The 16,935-nt window shown below is 45.5% G+C and overlaps 1 protein-coding gene across 5 annotated transcripts in view; it reads left to right on the plus strand.

Annotated features, from left to right (window-relative positions):
* The first annotated feature begins 1,325 nt into the window (after window positions 1-1,325).
* The window catches only part of STRIP2 (striatin interacting protein 2), a 49,361-nt gene continuing 33,751 nt past the window's right edge, over window positions 1,326-16,935 (plus strand). For all 5 annotated transcript variants that reach the window (XM_047850345.1, XM_047850346.1, XM_047850343.1 and 2 more), the window contains exons 1-8: window positions 1,326-1,519; window positions 7,976-8,045; window positions 11,029-11,103; window positions 12,089-12,223; window positions 13,576-13,696; window positions 14,463-14,531; window positions 14,732-14,838; window positions 16,240-16,367. In XM_047850345.1, the coding sequence (XP_047706301.1) occupies window positions 1,391-1,519; window positions 7,976-8,045; window positions 11,029-11,103; window positions 12,089-12,223; window positions 13,576-13,696; window positions 14,463-14,531; window positions 14,732-14,838; window positions 16,240-16,367 (834 nt within the window). In that variant the 5' untranslated portion in view covers window positions 1,326-1,390. The remainder of the gene's footprint in view (window positions 1,520-7,975; window positions 8,046-11,028; window positions 11,104-12,088; window positions 12,224-13,575; window positions 13,697-14,462; window positions 14,532-14,731; window positions 14,839-16,239; window positions 16,368-16,935) is intronic.

The raw sequence follows: 16,935 nt of genomic DNA on the forward strand, positions 1-16,935 counted from the left end.
CTGACAGCTCAGAGCCTGGAGCCTGTTTCAGATTCTGTGTCTCCCTCTCTCTCTGCTCCTCCCCCCACTCGCCCTCTGTCTCTCTCTCAAAGTAAAATAAAGACACAAAACATTTTTAAAAAGAAAGAAAATAGAAGAGTTTTGAATCCAAGCAGACTTGGCATGACACCCACCCAGCCGGAGCGGGTTGAGAACGGTCATAAGGATGGCTTTCTGGAAGAGGAGGTAATAATGAAATAGAATCTTTATGGAACAATAGAAGCTAGCCAAGAAGAAGAGCAGAAAGTTTTTTCCAGAAAGAACAGCAAATACACTTAGACACGATGGAACACCTTGGGAACTGCGAGGAGTAATCTCGGAGTCCTGGTTTTCTCAACAGTAATACAGGATTAGTGGAAACAACCTGTCAGAGAGAAGTAGCATAAGGTATCTGGAAAGTTTCAAGTGCAAGGCCTAGAACAAAGTGGCAGTTCAACAATTCCCTCAATCCCATCCTTTTGATCCCACCCATTCCCTTCAGGCTGCTTTTTGGGGACTATTTACTGTCAACAGCAGCGTTTTAGATAAATTGGCTGACCAGAGAGCTTCCTTTGTATCAAGCCCTCAGGAGGGATCTTAGAGGAAGGAAGGAAAGTGCTAGGGAGCATACGGGGGTTTGCTCTCCATTCAACGTTTCTCCCTAGCTCACACTTGAGGAAGGTGCCCTACTTCACAAGAGAAAGGCAGATGACCAGAAGCAGCCCTGAAGGGCACCAGCGATTTCACTGAAGTGAAAATGCCCCATCCCACCCCCTCAACCCACCATCTCCCAGTCGAGCCCTCACTCCAGGCGGGATAAGTTCTCGAGAAATCTAAGAGGGCGAATCTCTCGTTGCCTTCGGTGTGCCTGACCACCCGGCGGTGCCATGCCTCCCCTGCGATTGAATCGGGACTAGGGGCGTCATGCGGGAGCTAGGATAGGACTTCTGTGGTAATGGGGAAACCGAGACTGCAGTGGAGCAGGAGGCGGAGACTAGAGCTCCCCGAAAAGGTCGCTATTTGGGAGCGGGTGAGTGCTGAGCGAGAAGCAAAAAGATAACCCGCCAAACCTCTAGGCCCAGAATTCGGGAAGTAATGCCGAGAGCCTACCTCCGAGCCTAATGCTACCAGCAACGCGGCAGGACTTAAAAAAAACAGGAGGGGGGACGTCCCGTAAATGAGCCCCCCCCCCACCTCCTCCTAGTCCCGCTCGGAACGGCCGAACAGCCAATCGCGATGCGGGGCGGGGCTGCGGAGCGCGGCCGCAGCCAATAGCTGTGGAGAGGGCGGAGCCTGGATCCCAGCGCGCGGCGGCGGGGTCGCCCCGGGCAGAGATCGCGGAGGGGCTGAGGTAGCCGCTGTGTAGGGTGGCATGGAGGACCCCGCGGCGCCCGGGGCCGGAAGCGCGTCCACCAATGGCAACGGCAACGGCGGCGGCAAAGGGAAGCAGACGGCACCCAAGGGCCGGGAAGCGTTCAGAAGCCAGCGGCGGGAGTCGGAGGTGAGAAGCCGGGAGAGCTTCAGTTGGGGCCGGGAGACGCCCGCGGGCGGGAAGCCGTGGCTGAGGTGATTCGGCCCGGTCCCCCTGCCCTTCCCGAGCCCCCGGCGCGTTCGGGGCCGCCCCTCGGAGCGGGCGTCTGCGGGGTCTGCCGCAGCCTGGGCTCTGCAGCCCCTGACCCCTCTCTGCCTGTCTCCTGGTCGGGGGCTTCTTAGCCTTCTGGCCTCTCCTCCGGGGACGCGAAGATGTAGCGCGATCGAGACCATACCTGATACTTTTCAAATATTTATCGCACTTAGTCTCTGCAGCCCCTTGAAGCGGGGATTCGTGTTTTAGATTTACGGGAAGAAACGGGCGCGGAGAGGTTCAGCGACTGGCCTGAAGGGGTGAGGGGCCAGAGCTCCGCCGCAGTGGAGACGGGCCGGCGTGGGGGGCAGCCGCGCTCCCACCCCTGGGCCAGCGAGCAGATCCAGATGTGCCGAGTGACTTCTGCGCGGCCCCTTCCCCCTGTGTTGGCAGGCTGTTTAGGGAGAGCCTTCCACGGACATCAGGACCCCTACCCGTAAGGGTCAACGACAGGCTTCAGGCCGGGGCTGTACCGGAGGGAGTGGATGGAACTGCTCAGGATACAAACCCACAGATAGGAATATGAATGTTTGGGTTACCTCCTCGTCTTCTGAAAAGGAATCCTAACTGGGAGGATGAAAGGAGTGAATTATTAGTCTCCGACTGCCTCATGCAGCCAGTGTCCATTAACCAGCCAAGAGTAGAATTGGATCTGAGTGGGGATCAGGAGGATAGACCCCAAAACGTCAGGTGTGAAAGGGACTGTAGAGATCACCTGCTTTAGCCCTTTCTCTTCCAGAAGTAAGAGACAGAAGTCACTTGCCCGAGATCACGCATCTGGCATAGTGGCCAGGAGCACCGAGCTTTGGGGTCATCCAGACCAGGTTTTGAATCCTAGCCCTACCACTTACTCTCTGTGTGACTTTTGGCAAATTGCCAAGCCTCTCTGAGCTCCAGTTCCTTCTTCTGTAAATGAGGTTAATGCTACCTACCTCAGAAGGTTGAGATAAAGTCAAATGAGATAATTGAATGTCAGATGTTTAATTCAGTGCAGGCACAGGCCATGTAATTGGTCAGTACATAGCAGCTCATAGGGCCAGACCTGGTACTAGATGCCAGGTCTTTCTTGTCCCAGTCGGTTCACCATTTGAATAGTACCTCGCAGTTTCCAGAGGGATTTCATGTAGGTTTTTTGTTTTGATACAGAAAAGTAGGAATCCCTCCCATTTTTTAAAAGAGAGAAGTGGAGATGAAAAGACTAGTCCAAAATCACACCCCCTTTCAGAGACAGAGCTCAGCTCTGCTGTCTGGCTAGATGAGGGTTCTGTCCACATCATCTCCCTGCCTGCCTCACTATGAATCTGGCCTTTTAGAACACCCTGTACCTCCTTCCCCCAAGGCGACATTGTTTTTGCTTAAATGTTTTTTTTGTTTTTTTTTTTGGGGGGGGGAGAAGAGGGTGGGCCATTCATTATTTCAAAAATTATTGAGTCCTCTCTACATGCCCAGCACTGTTTAGGTGCTAGGGATACAATAGTGAACAAGACAAGGTCTTTTTCTGTGGCGCAAACATTCTAGCCAGGGTGGAGAGACAATATGCAAGTAAATAAAATAATCAGTTTCAGAATGATATGTTCTTTGGGAGAATTAAAACTCCTGACGTAGGAGGGCTTTTCCCTGCCTATCAAGTCTCCCATCAGGGAAAGGACTCTGATAGTACTTTCCTTTTGCCACTGAGTCCAGTATCCAGAGACTCAGAGCTTTCCACCTGCCCCACAGTTTTACCTCCTGGTTGTCTGCAGCTGTACTTTTTATGCACGGAAACGGACAACTGCAGTGATCCTCTCCATCTGGGCTCATTGCCTGCCAAAAGGCTGGCTGGAAAGATTAGCTTTCCTCCACCTTCCACTGCAGCAGGAAAGCTGCTTTTTACCTGTCAGTACATTCCCAGACTCAGACGACTATCTGCCTTTCCTTCCTTCCCTCCTTTTGCTTTCCTGTGAGAGACAGTCCTCGGGGGAGATGGTTTATCCACCCCCCCCCCCCCCAACCACCACCTTGGGCTTCTAAAGGATTACTGGAAGAGAATTACTGTTGGCACAATTCAAGAGAGCCTCCTCATCCATCACTGTGCCTGTAGGGGACACTGGTTGACCTACCCTCTCCCAACGGTCCCAACGAAAATAGGAAGCTAGAGAATAATTGTTTGCTTAATAAGAAGATTCTTGGGGTGCCTGGGTGGCTCAGTCAGTTAAGCGTCTGACTCTTGATATCCACTCATGTCATGATCTCATGGTTTGAGAGATTGAGCCCAGCCTCTACACTGACAGAAAGGAGCCTGCTTGGGATTCTGTCCCTCTCTCTGCCCCTCTCCCTCTCTCTCTGTCCCTCCCCACCTGTGCCCAAGCTCTCTCTCAAAATAAATAAGTAAATAAATAAACATTTTTAAAAATTTAAAAGAAAAAGAAAGCTCTTAACCAAATGAGTCACCTCAGGCCTCTTTCAGCCAGATTCCCTGGGGGTTTTTTTGTTTTTTTTTTTTTTAATTTTTTTTTTCAACGTTTATTTATTTTTGTGACAGAGACAGAGCATGAACGGGGGAGGGGCAGAGAGAGAGGGAGACACAGAATCGGAAACAGACTCCAGGCTCTGAGCCATCAGCCCAGAGCCCGATGCGGGGCTCGAACTCATGGACCGCGAGATCGTGACCTGGCTGAAGTCGGACGCTTAACCGACTGCGCCACCCAGGCGCCCCCAGATTCCCTGGTTTAATTGGTTCCCAAATTCCTTGACAAAATTTTACTGGTTTGTGGCAAGAGGAGGAAAATTCAGGGCATTGAAGTAAGTTTTTCATAAAATGTAGTTCAATGCAATAAATTTAAAGAGTGTGTTCAATTTGGGGCATCTGGCAAGCTCTGTTGGTAGAACATGCAAATCTTGATCTCAGAGTCATGAGTTTAAGCCACATGTTGGGTGAAGAGCTTAGTAAATAAATAAAATAAGGATATATGTGATTTATGTATTTATTTAGACTAAACTTTTTACTTTGGAGGGATTTTAGGTTTATAGAAAAGTTGCAGAGGTGGTATAGAGGGTTCCTGTACCCCTCGCTCAGTTTCCCCTGATGCCAGCCTTTCAGGTTTCCACAGTGCCTTAGCCAAACCATGGAAGCAGCACTGGTCCATTGACTCATGCAAGGCTCTGTTCCTTGGGAGTTCTTCTCAGGCCTGGTCTGGCCTGGCCAGCCCCCGCCTCATCCATAGCAGTTCTTCTGAACCTCCTCTGGGCTGTGAGAATTTCTCAGTGAACCTCATCCAGAGTCTGTCTGACATAAGGCAAGGTTTTGGGCTTTCAGGTGGAAGACCAGAGTGGTGACTGCCCTTCTTATCACATCATAGCAGGGGACATGCAACATCTTGTCATTGGGATGCTGGCCCTGGGCCCCACTGCAGGATGTATGCAATTTAAAACAGTATTTTTCAGGGGCGCCTGGGTGGCGCAGTCGGTTAAGCGTCCGACTTCAGCCAGGTCACCATCTCGCGGTCCGTGAGTTCCAGCCCCGTGTCAGGCTCTGGGCTGATGGCTCAGAGCCTGGAGCCTGTTTCCGATTCTGTGTCTCCCTCTCTCTCTGCCCCTCCCCTGTTCATGCTCTGTCTCTCTCTGTCCCAAAAATAAAAACGTTGAAAAAAAAAAATTAAAAAAAAAAAAACAAAAACAGTATTTTTCTCCCAAAAATAAAAACGTTGAAAAAAAAATTAAAAAAACAAAACAAAACAGTATTTTTCAAACTGTGAGTTGAGACCAACATTTTTTAAAAGAAATAGAATAATAAAATCTAAATCACATAGTAATGGTATTATTTTTAAAAACTTTTGTTCTGGTTTTGTGCGTGTGTTGGAACATGTAAAATTTATTTATTCTTTGATTTACAAGCAAAAAACTTCGAAAAGCATTACTTTTAATAACTCTTTTATTCTAAAATTGTGTCCTCATTTTGGGATATTAAACTGTTCTTTTTTGAAATATATATTTTAAAAAGGTTTTTAAGTCTCTGTTAATCAGAATAAAACCTCAACTACCTAATGTCATTCCCACCCTCCACCTTTTTTTTTTTCTGACTGGTTTCTGTAACCCAGAAGTATTTGGAAATATTTGCAATAATGGATTTAAACATGATTTGCATTGTTGGCAGTGTAAATTGATAAAGTGGTTTTGGAAAACGAAAAACGAATCTATCCTTAGGAAAGATCCTAAATATGAAAAAATTTATAGGTGTATTACAACTTTATGTTTATAGTAAAGGAAAATTAAAAACAACTTATATGATCAACAATAGAGAACTGGTTGGGGCGCCTGGGTGGCTCAGTTGGTTGAGCCTCCAACTTCGGCTCAGGTCATGATCTCATGGTCTGTGAGTTCGAGCCCCATGTCGGGCTCTGTGGTAACAGCTCAGAGCCTGGAGCCTGCTTCGGATTCTGTGTCTCCCTCTCTCTGACCCTCCCCTGTTCTTGCTCTGTCTGTCTCTGTCTCAAAAATAAATGAACATTAAAAAAAAAAAAAATAGAGAACTGGTTAAGTAAACTGGTTAGTTATCTGCTCACTTTGCTGTACACTTAGCTGTTTAAAATGATAGTCATAATATGAGAAAATGCCTTTTAATATAATATTAACATAATATTGTATTATTATATATTATATATTATTTATATATGTAATATATAAATGCCTAATAATATAATATTAATATTGTAAGTACAGTAAATAAAATCCTAAGTAGTATAACCACCTACATAGTGCTACCAAGTGCTAGATAGTGTGCTAAGTGCTTTTTCCTCTATTCATTCATCTAGTGCTTATAATGACCCTATGAATTATCCTCATTTTACAGATGAGAAAACTGAGCATGTCATTTTCCAATAATTCCCTGACACCAGTTCAGTTCTGATACTATCTGTAGTTAGCACAAACCTCACAAGTTAAAGGCTCGGTTCCGTAAGACTGTCCCTACTTCAGATACCAGCCACACCTGGGGCCCCCGGGCCACAGGCACTATACCTGGCCAACTGCAAACTCAGAGGTTCCATGACCACCCCCACCCAACCCACCCGCTGCCATCTCCTGATTCCATAATTTGCAACAATGACTCACAGAATTAAAAAAAAAAAAAAAGTGCTCTGCTTATGATTACAATTTTAATATAAAGGATGCAATTCAAGAATGAGGAGAGGCAAAGACAAGATGTGGGGGTAGGATGGTGCAGAGCTTCCACACCCTCTGGGTATCACCCTCCTAGCACTTTGGTGTGCCCAAACCCCATTGTTTCAGGGCTTTTACATGGGGTTTCATTACCTAGGCATGGTTGTTTAAACCATTGGCATAGGGGCTGGCTCGGTTGGTTGATTAAACCATTGGTTGGTAGTTGAACTTAATCTTCAGCCTCCTCCCCTCTCTGGAGGTGGGGCCAGACCTTCCTTTGAAACTCTGAAAGGCTCACCAGCAATCACCTCACTAGCATAAACTCTTAGTATTGTTGACAGGGGCTTTTAAATTATAGACACTCCTATCAGGAGGTTTTAGGAGGATTTAGGAGCTCTGTGCCTGGAACCGAGGGCAAAAACCAAATACATTTTTTATACCACACTGAGGCACAGGGAGATTAAGTAACTTGTTTAAGATTGGCATATGTGATGGATGAGATTCAAAATAATATTTTTTTTGAGATTCAAAAAATTTGAAGTTATATATATTAATGTATACTGGTAGGAAATAGTCCACAAAGTGCTTAGAGAGGTTAGGGTATGGGATTACATTAAAATATTTTTTATATAGGATTATAACATTATACCTACAGCAGCATATGAAATCTAGCTTTAATATAACGTGGAGTAGAAATACTACCTTATTTGAAAATCCTGAAGTTGTGGAACATACAGCTGAGGGACCTCCTTTTATAAATGAGGAACTATGATCCAAAGAACGAGATCTGCCAAAATCATACAGTGGGCTAATGACAGTGGGCTAAAATTAGAATCCAGCTCACCTCTTTTGTTTTTGTCCATCTCATTTTTCTAGAGATCAGCTAGATGCTCTTCTGCTCTGTGTTTATGTAGGTCAGATACAGGCACAGATTTCATAGCTTTCATATCTGTTCACGATCCTAGCCCTTTACTCAGAGTTTCTGATTCTATGTAGGAATCTTCAGCCCCGCCCTGCACCGAGCCTAGTATTTTGGCTTGGAGGAGGGTACTTCTTGGATTAGAGGCCCAGAAGGGACTCTCCTCGCTGCCTCCCTGATCTAATGTTGGACTTCAGGAGAGGAAGAAGGTTAAATGAGAGTATAATTTCCTTTTTCATCTCTCTTCCCAAGTTACTGCAAAGACTTCTCCATTACAGGGCTCTGTGGACTGCCCCACTCTGGAATTTGAGTATGGAGATGCAGATGGGCACGCAGCAGAGTTGTCAGGTACGAGGTAGAGATGGGCTGTGGAGAGGGGAAGGATGGCCACGAGGAGAGGGCCTGGGTCTGTGATCTCTCCTGGCAGCTTATCTGTTTTCCACATTCCCGTCTGTCCCCAACCTCCAGCAGTAAATATCTTTGCTTTTACATTTCTTCCTGTGATTTCTCCTTTGGCTACAGTATTCTCCACTTTCATTCTATCACTCTTTTCTGCTTAGCCTTCTTTATTCTCTTTTGGTGCACTCTCAAATCCTTTTTCTTTCCGTCTTTTCCCCACTCCTCTTGTTTCTCATATCTTTGCATGCGTGCCCCCTTCTTTCTGCCACCCTCTCCCTTTCTGTCTCTCTGAATTTTTAGCTTAGGCTAAGTGTGATCCCCTCACATTAAGAGCCTCCACGTTACACGTGCTATTAATACCAGTTATTAATAAACGAGCTTTGGGTGGAGATGGTGTGAAAATTAAATATTCTGTCACATGGAAGTGACACTTTGAGACATGCTTTTTCAGAGAAAAGAGACAAGCAATTTTAAAGAAGTTCTTGTGAATAAGCACAGGGAATGAATTTTGTGATGAGTGACAGAAATACTGAGTTTAATAACTGACAAAGGATGAGCATTCCTAATAATATATATAAATATATTTCATATATGTATGCATGTGTATGTGTGTGTCGAGAGAGAGAAGAGAGGAAAAGACAAGTAGTCAAAGAATATGAATAGGAATTCAGAGAATAGAAAACCATATGGTCAATAAATATATGAGACGATGTTCAACTACATTAGTAAATGAGGAAAAGCAAATTAAAATAATGAGATATTTCGCATTCATCAGATTGCAAAACTTAAAAGCCTGAAGTTGGTGAGGGTGCAGAGAAATGAGTACTTTTATACGCTGACTGGCATGAGAGAGTAGAGCATAAAATTGGAAAGCACTTTGGTCATATCTAGCAAAGTTGAAAGTGCACACATCTTATGACCCAGTGATTCTAGATGTACCTTTTAAAGAACACTTGGGCACAAGAAAACACGTATGAAGATGTTTATTGTAGCCATTGTGAAAACATTTAAAACAACTTAGGGGAATGGATGAACTGTAGTATATCAATATAGTAGGTTACTGCATAGATGTTAAAATAGTTGATCTGTGTCAATATGTTTCGATATCAATAAATTAAAAAAAATTTTAATGTTTTATTTATTCTTGAGAGAGAGAAAGACAGAGCATGAGCAAGGGAGGGGCAGAGAGAGAGAAGACACATACTGAAGCAGACTCCAGGCTCTGAGCTGTCAAAACAGCGCCCAACGTGGGGCTCGAACTCACAAGCTGTGAGATCATGACCTGAGCCGAAGTCAGACGCTCAACCGACAGAGCCACCCAGGCGCCCCATCAATATCAATAAATTAAAAGCACATTGTTGAGTGGGGAAAGAAACAGTGACAAAATAACTTACGCATGCATCCAGAAAACAGCTTAAACACACAAACCTAAAAGATGTTTCTGGGAAGTCCAGTTGCACACTTGATTGAGAACAGTGTCAGTTAAGTAAACAGATGTGTTCATCATACTGTCATGTAAAAAACTATTGGAAAATATACTAAATAGTGATTTAAAAAAAATAATACATATAATACCCTGTTTGGATAAAAACTTTCAAAACAGAACATATCATGTTGTTTACAGGTATATATGTGTGTAGTAAAAGTAGAAAAATAGGCATGTGAAGCATACATACCAATTTCATTAAAATGGTTATCTCTAGAGAGGGGAATAAGATAGAATGGGAGGAGAGGGGGGCTTTAGATGCCGGAAGCAAATATGACAGGTATAAACATTTGTTTAATCTGGGTAGAAGACACAAAGGTATCTTGTATGTATTCTATATCTGTATATGAACGTTCACGATCTAAAATTTAAAAACAAACAAAAAGTTTAGTACCTGACAGCCTTGCTCCCTTTTCTGACTGGGTTTATGTTGCGCTCTTTAAAAACATCTATGCCCACTACCCACTGAGCACTGAAGAATATCAGAGTCAGGGCTGGAATTTGCTTCTGGTCAGTCCAGGATTCTGGAACTCAGGACTCAAAAGCCCTGCTTCCCAGATAAGGTGTTTCTCAACCATTAGACCGAGAACATATGTGAATTTCTCTTTGTGAATTATCTGTGACCTAGTTAAATTTCCAGCAAGGATCTCAGGCCACAGAATTTTGAGGAAATCTGTTCTGTCACCTATTGACTTCTCAGCCTCAATTCTTCATCCTCTGTAAGATGAAGGTACTGGTATAATGTCCCGGAGTGTGTGTGTAGGAGACGGCATTTTTATTTCTCAAGCTCTCTGCATTTTGTATTCAGAGGCTATTGTTAATAAAGTTAGATTTCCTTGGGCATAAGCAGCCCTTTGGCGACAGTAGCTACTTCTAAGTGGTTTGATGCTGTCTCTACCTGCGTGGCCTTGGGGCAGGAACCTAAACTTCTGTACCCTTTGAGGAATCTCAGTAGGGAGAGAATGAACTGGCTTTAACCCCAAAGTGCCATCTAACACATACTCTCCAGCCTTTGCTCTGGCTCCTTGAATAGCGCAAGGCGCTTGCCTCTAAATTTCAGGCACTGTGTTGCCCTTCTCTTCCGTAGAGACAGGATAGCTTCAGTCTGGGTTGACAAGCAGAAGGGGCTGCAGCCCTAAGAAGCAGGAGTGATGACATTTAGCCCTCTCTGCTCCAACCCTCCTGGCCCTCACCAAGTGTTGAAGACTGCCTTCTTTGCTATAGCAGCCAGCTGGCAGGAGGAGGACAGGTTTGATGGTTTAATCACCCAGGGACACAAGTGGCTATTTTTAACTGCTCCGAAAGGGAGGAAGTTGGCTCTGGATTGAATTGGACGCAGGAATGTGTTGGAAGCTTTAGCTCTTTCATGCCACCCTCTCCACCTCAGGCCCCTTTTATAAGGGTCTGCCGAATGTTTGTGACTCTGTCCTATCTTTTCTGCCACAGAATTATATAGCTACACTGAAAACCTGGAATTTACCACTAACAGGAGGTGCTTTGAAGAAGATTTCAAGACTCAAGGTGATCCCAGATTCTTATTAATAGAAACCTGGTTTTCCCTCCGTGATATCCCAGCCTGATCTAGAAAAGCCCAAAACAAAGTATGACCCTTCTTCATCCTCTCCATAACCATATAATTTCTCTATTCCTCCTTTCATACGGGACACAGAGTTTCCTATATCTCAATTGGGGAGGCCATGGATGGAAGCAAGAGAAGCCTGAGCTGGGTCCCTTTCACTGATGTAAAGGGCCCAGAGAGCCGAGGCATGGGGACTGGGCAGGTACCCTGCTACCTGGTAAAACCCTGTGCCTAGTGTAGTCCTTGACCTTGACATTCAACCCCTGCCTCCAACTCTGCCTCACTCCTAATAACATCTAATAATATTTCATGTGCCCACTCTGCAATCCTCTCAGACCTCAATTTCCTTACTTGGTCAGTGAATTCAATTTGCAATTCAACAGATGTGTGGTGAGTACTTTTTTGTGCCGGAGATGCAGGGGGCAGGGGTGAAGGTGAATTTGCAGTATCTTCAAAGAGATTATAGTCCAGTGGCAGAGTGGAGGTGTGTACATCACAAAACTGAGGCCAAGAGGAAAAATGGTAAGTATCATAAGAGAAGTAAAAAGTTTCTTGGGGGACAGAGCTGGCTGGAGCATTAGTGGAAAAGAGGTAATTTAGTATTGAACCTATAATGATGAATAGGAATTGGATAGGTAGGGAGAGAGAGAGAATTCCTTGAAAAGGCAGAGATAGGATGGAATAGACTGTGTGTGGAGAATAGAGGGAATATGAAGGAAGATAAGGCTGCAGAGTGGGTTCAGCCAGAACTTTTTGGGTCCTTTACTTTGCCAATCTCTTAGTGGAATCTTCTCAGCTAAATAAGGAAAGCTTTTGGAGAGAAGAATTTGTTGGGGGCTGGGATCAGAGATGGATATGCTATCAGGAGCCTTTCCAGGAAGGGGAAGCAGAAGCTGACACTGGATCTGTATGGTTTTCTGTCCCCAGTGCAGGGCAAGGAGTGGCTGGAATTGGAGGAAGATGCTCAGAAGGCCTATGTGATGGGACTCCTAGACCGACTGGAGGTGGTCAGTAGGGAACGGCGACTGAAGGTGGCCCGGGCTGTTCTCTACCTGGCCCAAGGCAAGTGACCACCTTTGCCAGCTTGAAATGGCTGAAAACCAGGGAGAGAAATGTTGTTATCAGGACTAGGATGAGACAAGCCAGGCTGAAAAAGCACGTTCCCTGCCTCTCAAAGACAGATCTTATCAAGTGCTAGAAGTAATCTGGTGCTTAGGAGGAGGTTAAGGAGATGGTGGTGGGTACTATTCCGGATCCCTTGGAATTGGCCTTTATCTTACCGGGCATGCCAAGATTTCTTATAGGGTTGTTTATTTCTTCGTGTGGGCTGTGATCACATGTGGAGATTTAGCAAACGAATCAGTGTGGCTAGAGTTGATGATGCACCACCAGCCGAGCATGGAGGCTTCTTTCATCAGCTATGGCGCAGGCTTCCACTGAGGGGAGGCAGTGGAGTACCTCAGAGTCACAGATGGTGGACCCTCTGCATTATTTCTTATTTGCATTTAGAAGGTTCAAGCCAGCATAGCAGCAGGAGTGGATACAGTGGGTAATTGGGAGATGATCAGAACTCGGTGGGATTGATTGAGGAAATCTTCTCAGAAGAGACCTATTAGCCAGGTGTTGGAAAGAGAAATGAGATAGCCTAGCTGGAATAGTAAAAATAAGCCCTGAGATCATAATAAGAGGACTGTTGGCAGAACCAACTAGCTGGGAACTTAAAAAACTATAAAAGAAAATAATAAATGGAGAGGGAAGAGAATGGTGAAGGGAAGACTGTAGCAAAAAAGGTGATGCCTAACCATCTCTCTTGGTTCTGGTGCTCTGGCCAACTTCCAACTGCCAGTACCTTCAACTTTTTACCTGAAAGCTTTGTCTGCAGCCTATATGGGGTAACCAGAAAGTGCTAGGGAATTCATGTAGCACTGATCACTGACTGACAGGAGTTAGTGGGTAAATAGCCCAACTACCTCACTCTTCTTGGGTAGGAGGATTCTGAGGTGTGTAAAATAGATACTGTTTCCCAGAGCTTCCCCCAACCTGGGTTTCAGCTTTTGGCTGCCTTCTCTTCCCTATCTCATTTCCCCACTTCTCAACTAGGATCATCTCGCAAATAAACTACTTGCATTTTAATCGTTCTCTCTGGATCTGCTTCTCAGGGAGCTCAAACTTAAGACAGACCAGTGATAAGCACATTGGACCTGACTCTGGAGACTGCTTCTCCTCTTTTGAAACTGGCTCATTCAAAGTTCTGGAGGTTCTGGCTCTGGAAGTTCTGGAGGGCCTTGCCCTACCTTTGTCAGCTTAATTGTTGGGCTAGGTGTTGAAAGATAGTCTTAAGATCATGGGGAAGAGTGGAAAGAACTGGGATACCACTCTCACGTACAATTCCATGGCACTGTCTGGTCCTTTAGGCACTTTTGGGGAATGTGATTCAGAGGTCGATGTGCTACACTGGTCCAGGTACAACTGCTTCCTGCTCTATCAGATGGGGACCTTCTCGGCCTTCCTGGAGCTACTCCACATGGAAATCGAGTGAGAAGCCTAGGGGAGGGCTGGCCTAGACAACCCCCTTCCTTGAAGGGTGCCTCATGTCCTGTGCTGATTCCCTCCCTATAGAGACCTCTGTGGGAGCAGGATCTATTCATACTTCAGTCCAAAGCTTACTGATAGTTCCCCTCTCCAGCCATGCTCTCTGATATTCTGTCTTCCTCCCTGAGATTGGGCTCATCAACAGCTTCTGCCCTACTTACAGCTTCGATCCTGGGCTTCAGGGCCCTATCCTGGGTGGGTTCCCTTTGTATCTAAACACCTTCTCAACTCAGCCTAAGTGGAATCCATGAAGGAGACTGTTCTACCTGAGAACATGACCCAAGAGGAACAGGACCAATTTCTGTTGCTGTGCCCAGTTCTTTCCCTGTGGGTCATAGCTCTAAAGGTGGCCTTGGTTGCTGCTGCCACTATAGTGATCCCTCATTTTATCTCAAGCCCATCACCCAGGAGTTTAAATAGGGCAAATTTAAAGGGTTGCTTAGCATCTGCTTTGTGTCCAGCACAGTACTAGGCACAATGTGGATTATAGGAGGGATTGTCACAGACCTTGCCCTTGCCCATCTTTACCACACACAAGCATTTACTGAGATGGCAGAGGAATTCTGTGGGCTCATTTACCTTAGACCAGTTTCTTTTAGCTACATAGCCAGGGAATAGCAGGTACTCAGGTCTGGGTATATGATAAGTGGGGACGCAGGATGTAAAGAGGATATCTGAGTTCCGCTTCTCTCTCTCCTCCCCACGGCAGCAACAGCCAGGCCTGTAGCAGTGCTCTTCGGAAACCAGCCATCTCCATTGCTGATAGCACGGAGCTCAGGTGAGTGGAGCTGGCCCTGGGATTGGAACAGGGGGTGGTCAGCAATGGGTTACCCTTTGCCCAAGTTCCCCAGATACACCCAGATTACTAATAGTTGCTAATTCCACTGGGTTGAGCTCCCACACGAATCCTCCCTGAGGTCTCTGACTACAGGTTAGGAGCTGCTTTGGGAACCTTTCGTAACCCTTCTATAACCCCAGGGTGCTGCTGAGTGTTATGTACCTATTGGTGGAAAATATCCGCCTGGAGCGAGAGACAGACTCCTGCCGGTGGAGGACAGCACGAGAGACCTTCCGCACTGAATTGAGTAAGAAGTGGCATTTGAGGAAGGAAGGGGATGAGGTGCTGGTAGTGGAGGGGCATCTGCATAGTAGAAACAGAAAGCTCCCCTTCCTGCCAGCCTGCCTGCCTTCCTTCCTTCCTCACTTCCTCCCTCCCTCCCTCCCTGCCTCCCATTCTTCCTTCCTTCCTTTTTCAGAATTGGCATCCATTCTTTTATTCTTACTTTTTAAAAAATGTTTATTTTGAGAGAGAGAAAGAGAGAGTACACACAGGGGAAGGGCAGAGAGAGTGGGGGAGAGAGAATCCACGCTGTTAGCACAGAGCCCAATGTGGGGCTTGATCTCATGAACTCCAAGATCATGATCTGAGCTGAAACCAAGAGTCAGGCACTTAACCAACTGAGCCATTTGTTGCTCCTATTTTTTTTTTTTTTTAAAGTAGCCTCCTCACAGGGAGCAGAGCCTAACGCAGAGCTTGAAGTCACAACCCTGAGATCAAGACTTGAACTGAGACCAAGAGTTGGATGCTTAACCAACTGAGCCACCCAGGCGTCCCTAGCATCCATTCTTTTAGGGCAGAGATACTGTGTGGCAGGCATGAAGACCTGGCTTGACTGCCCTTGTGTCTGTGAATTAGGACCAATTACGTGTCATTTCTGTGCCTTGGTTTCCTTGGTTATCAATGGGGATAGTCATCCATCTCCCATTTCATCATCAATCTCACATGAAAAAATAAGTTGAATCAACTTAAAAATGTTAGTTGGTAATGTCATCAGACAGGGATAAGATACGAAGGTCTGCAGGATTTTTAAAGTATATTCACTAAAGGACACCTGGGTGGCTCAGTTGGTTAAGCATCTGACTTTAGCTCAGGTCATGATCTCATGGTTTGTGAGTTCAAACCCCATATCGAGCTCTCCACTCTCAGCAAGGAGCCCGCTTTGAATCCTCTGTCTCCCTCTCTCTCTCTGCCCCTCCCCTGGTCACTTGCTCTCTTTCTCAATAAATAAATAAAATAAAATAGAATAAAATAGAATAAAATAAAATAATAAAATAAAATAAAATAAAATAAAATAAAATAAAATAAAATAAATAAAATAAAATAAAAATTCCACTGATGTGGAAAAGTGAGTTGTGATCCATGAAACGCATTGAATTCTTTGACCAGAAAGCAACATCTTTATATTACTATTACTTCTAGTTTGGTATCTATCCCCAAGCTTGGGAGCTAAGCCATTTTACCTCCATGGCCTTCCTCCTTGCCCCTTCCCTCTGGGAACTCTGTAAGCCTCCTTCTAAGGAGCAAATACTCGAATTCTTTGGGGGAGCTAAGAGCCTTCCTCTGTGCTTCCAGACTCAGGATCACAGGGGCAGGGTTACAGCTACCCCATCCTCACTTCCTCACTCTTCTTCCTCCTCTCCCCCAGGCTTCTCCATGCATAATGAGGAGCCTTTTGCCCTTCTGCTTTTCTCCATGGTTACCAAGTTCTGCAGCGGCCTGGCTCCCCACTTCCCCATAAAGAAGGTCCTGCTTTTGCTCTGGAAGGTAGTCATGGTGAGTGACTGATTCCCCTGCCCCCACTCCCATCTCATCAAACCAGCAATGCCCTCTGCCACTACCTCAGTTTCTTCTAGTCCGATCCCAGGAGACTGGAGCTAGGCAGAATAAGGCAGCTGTTAGCCAATGGAGGGGAATCAGATGCTCTGTGTCAGAGCAGGTTACCTATTTCTGTTGGATTGACAGGAGATGTCACTCTATGAATTGGGGTGTCATTGTACCTTCCCATGATAGAGCTGACATTTCATGCAAAGAACATGTTGAGAGTTGGGAGATCTAGCCTCTGCTGATACTGAGGAACCTCGGGCAACTGTCTGTGCCTCTATTTTTCTAGCTATAAAATGTGGGACTTAGTGCCTGCCCTCCATCCAGATAAACAGGATTTGTTTTTTAAAAAATGAAGTCCTTATAAATGTATGGTACAGCTTTGTTGCTAATTATTAAATCTGATCCTTCATCTCTGGCACCCACTCCACAGGACTGGTTGAACAACATACCCTCCAGGGCAAGCTCCATAGGGGGGAACTACCTTTTGACTGCAGAAAAAATTGAGTGACTCTGGGGC

This window comes from Prionailurus viverrinus, chromosome A2, assembly GCF_022837055.1.
Source record: "Prionailurus viverrinus isolate Anna chromosome A2, UM_Priviv_1.0, whole genome shotgun sequence".
Classification (NCBI taxonomy): Eukaryota; Metazoa; Chordata; class Mammalia; order Carnivora; family Felidae; genus Prionailurus; species Prionailurus viverrinus.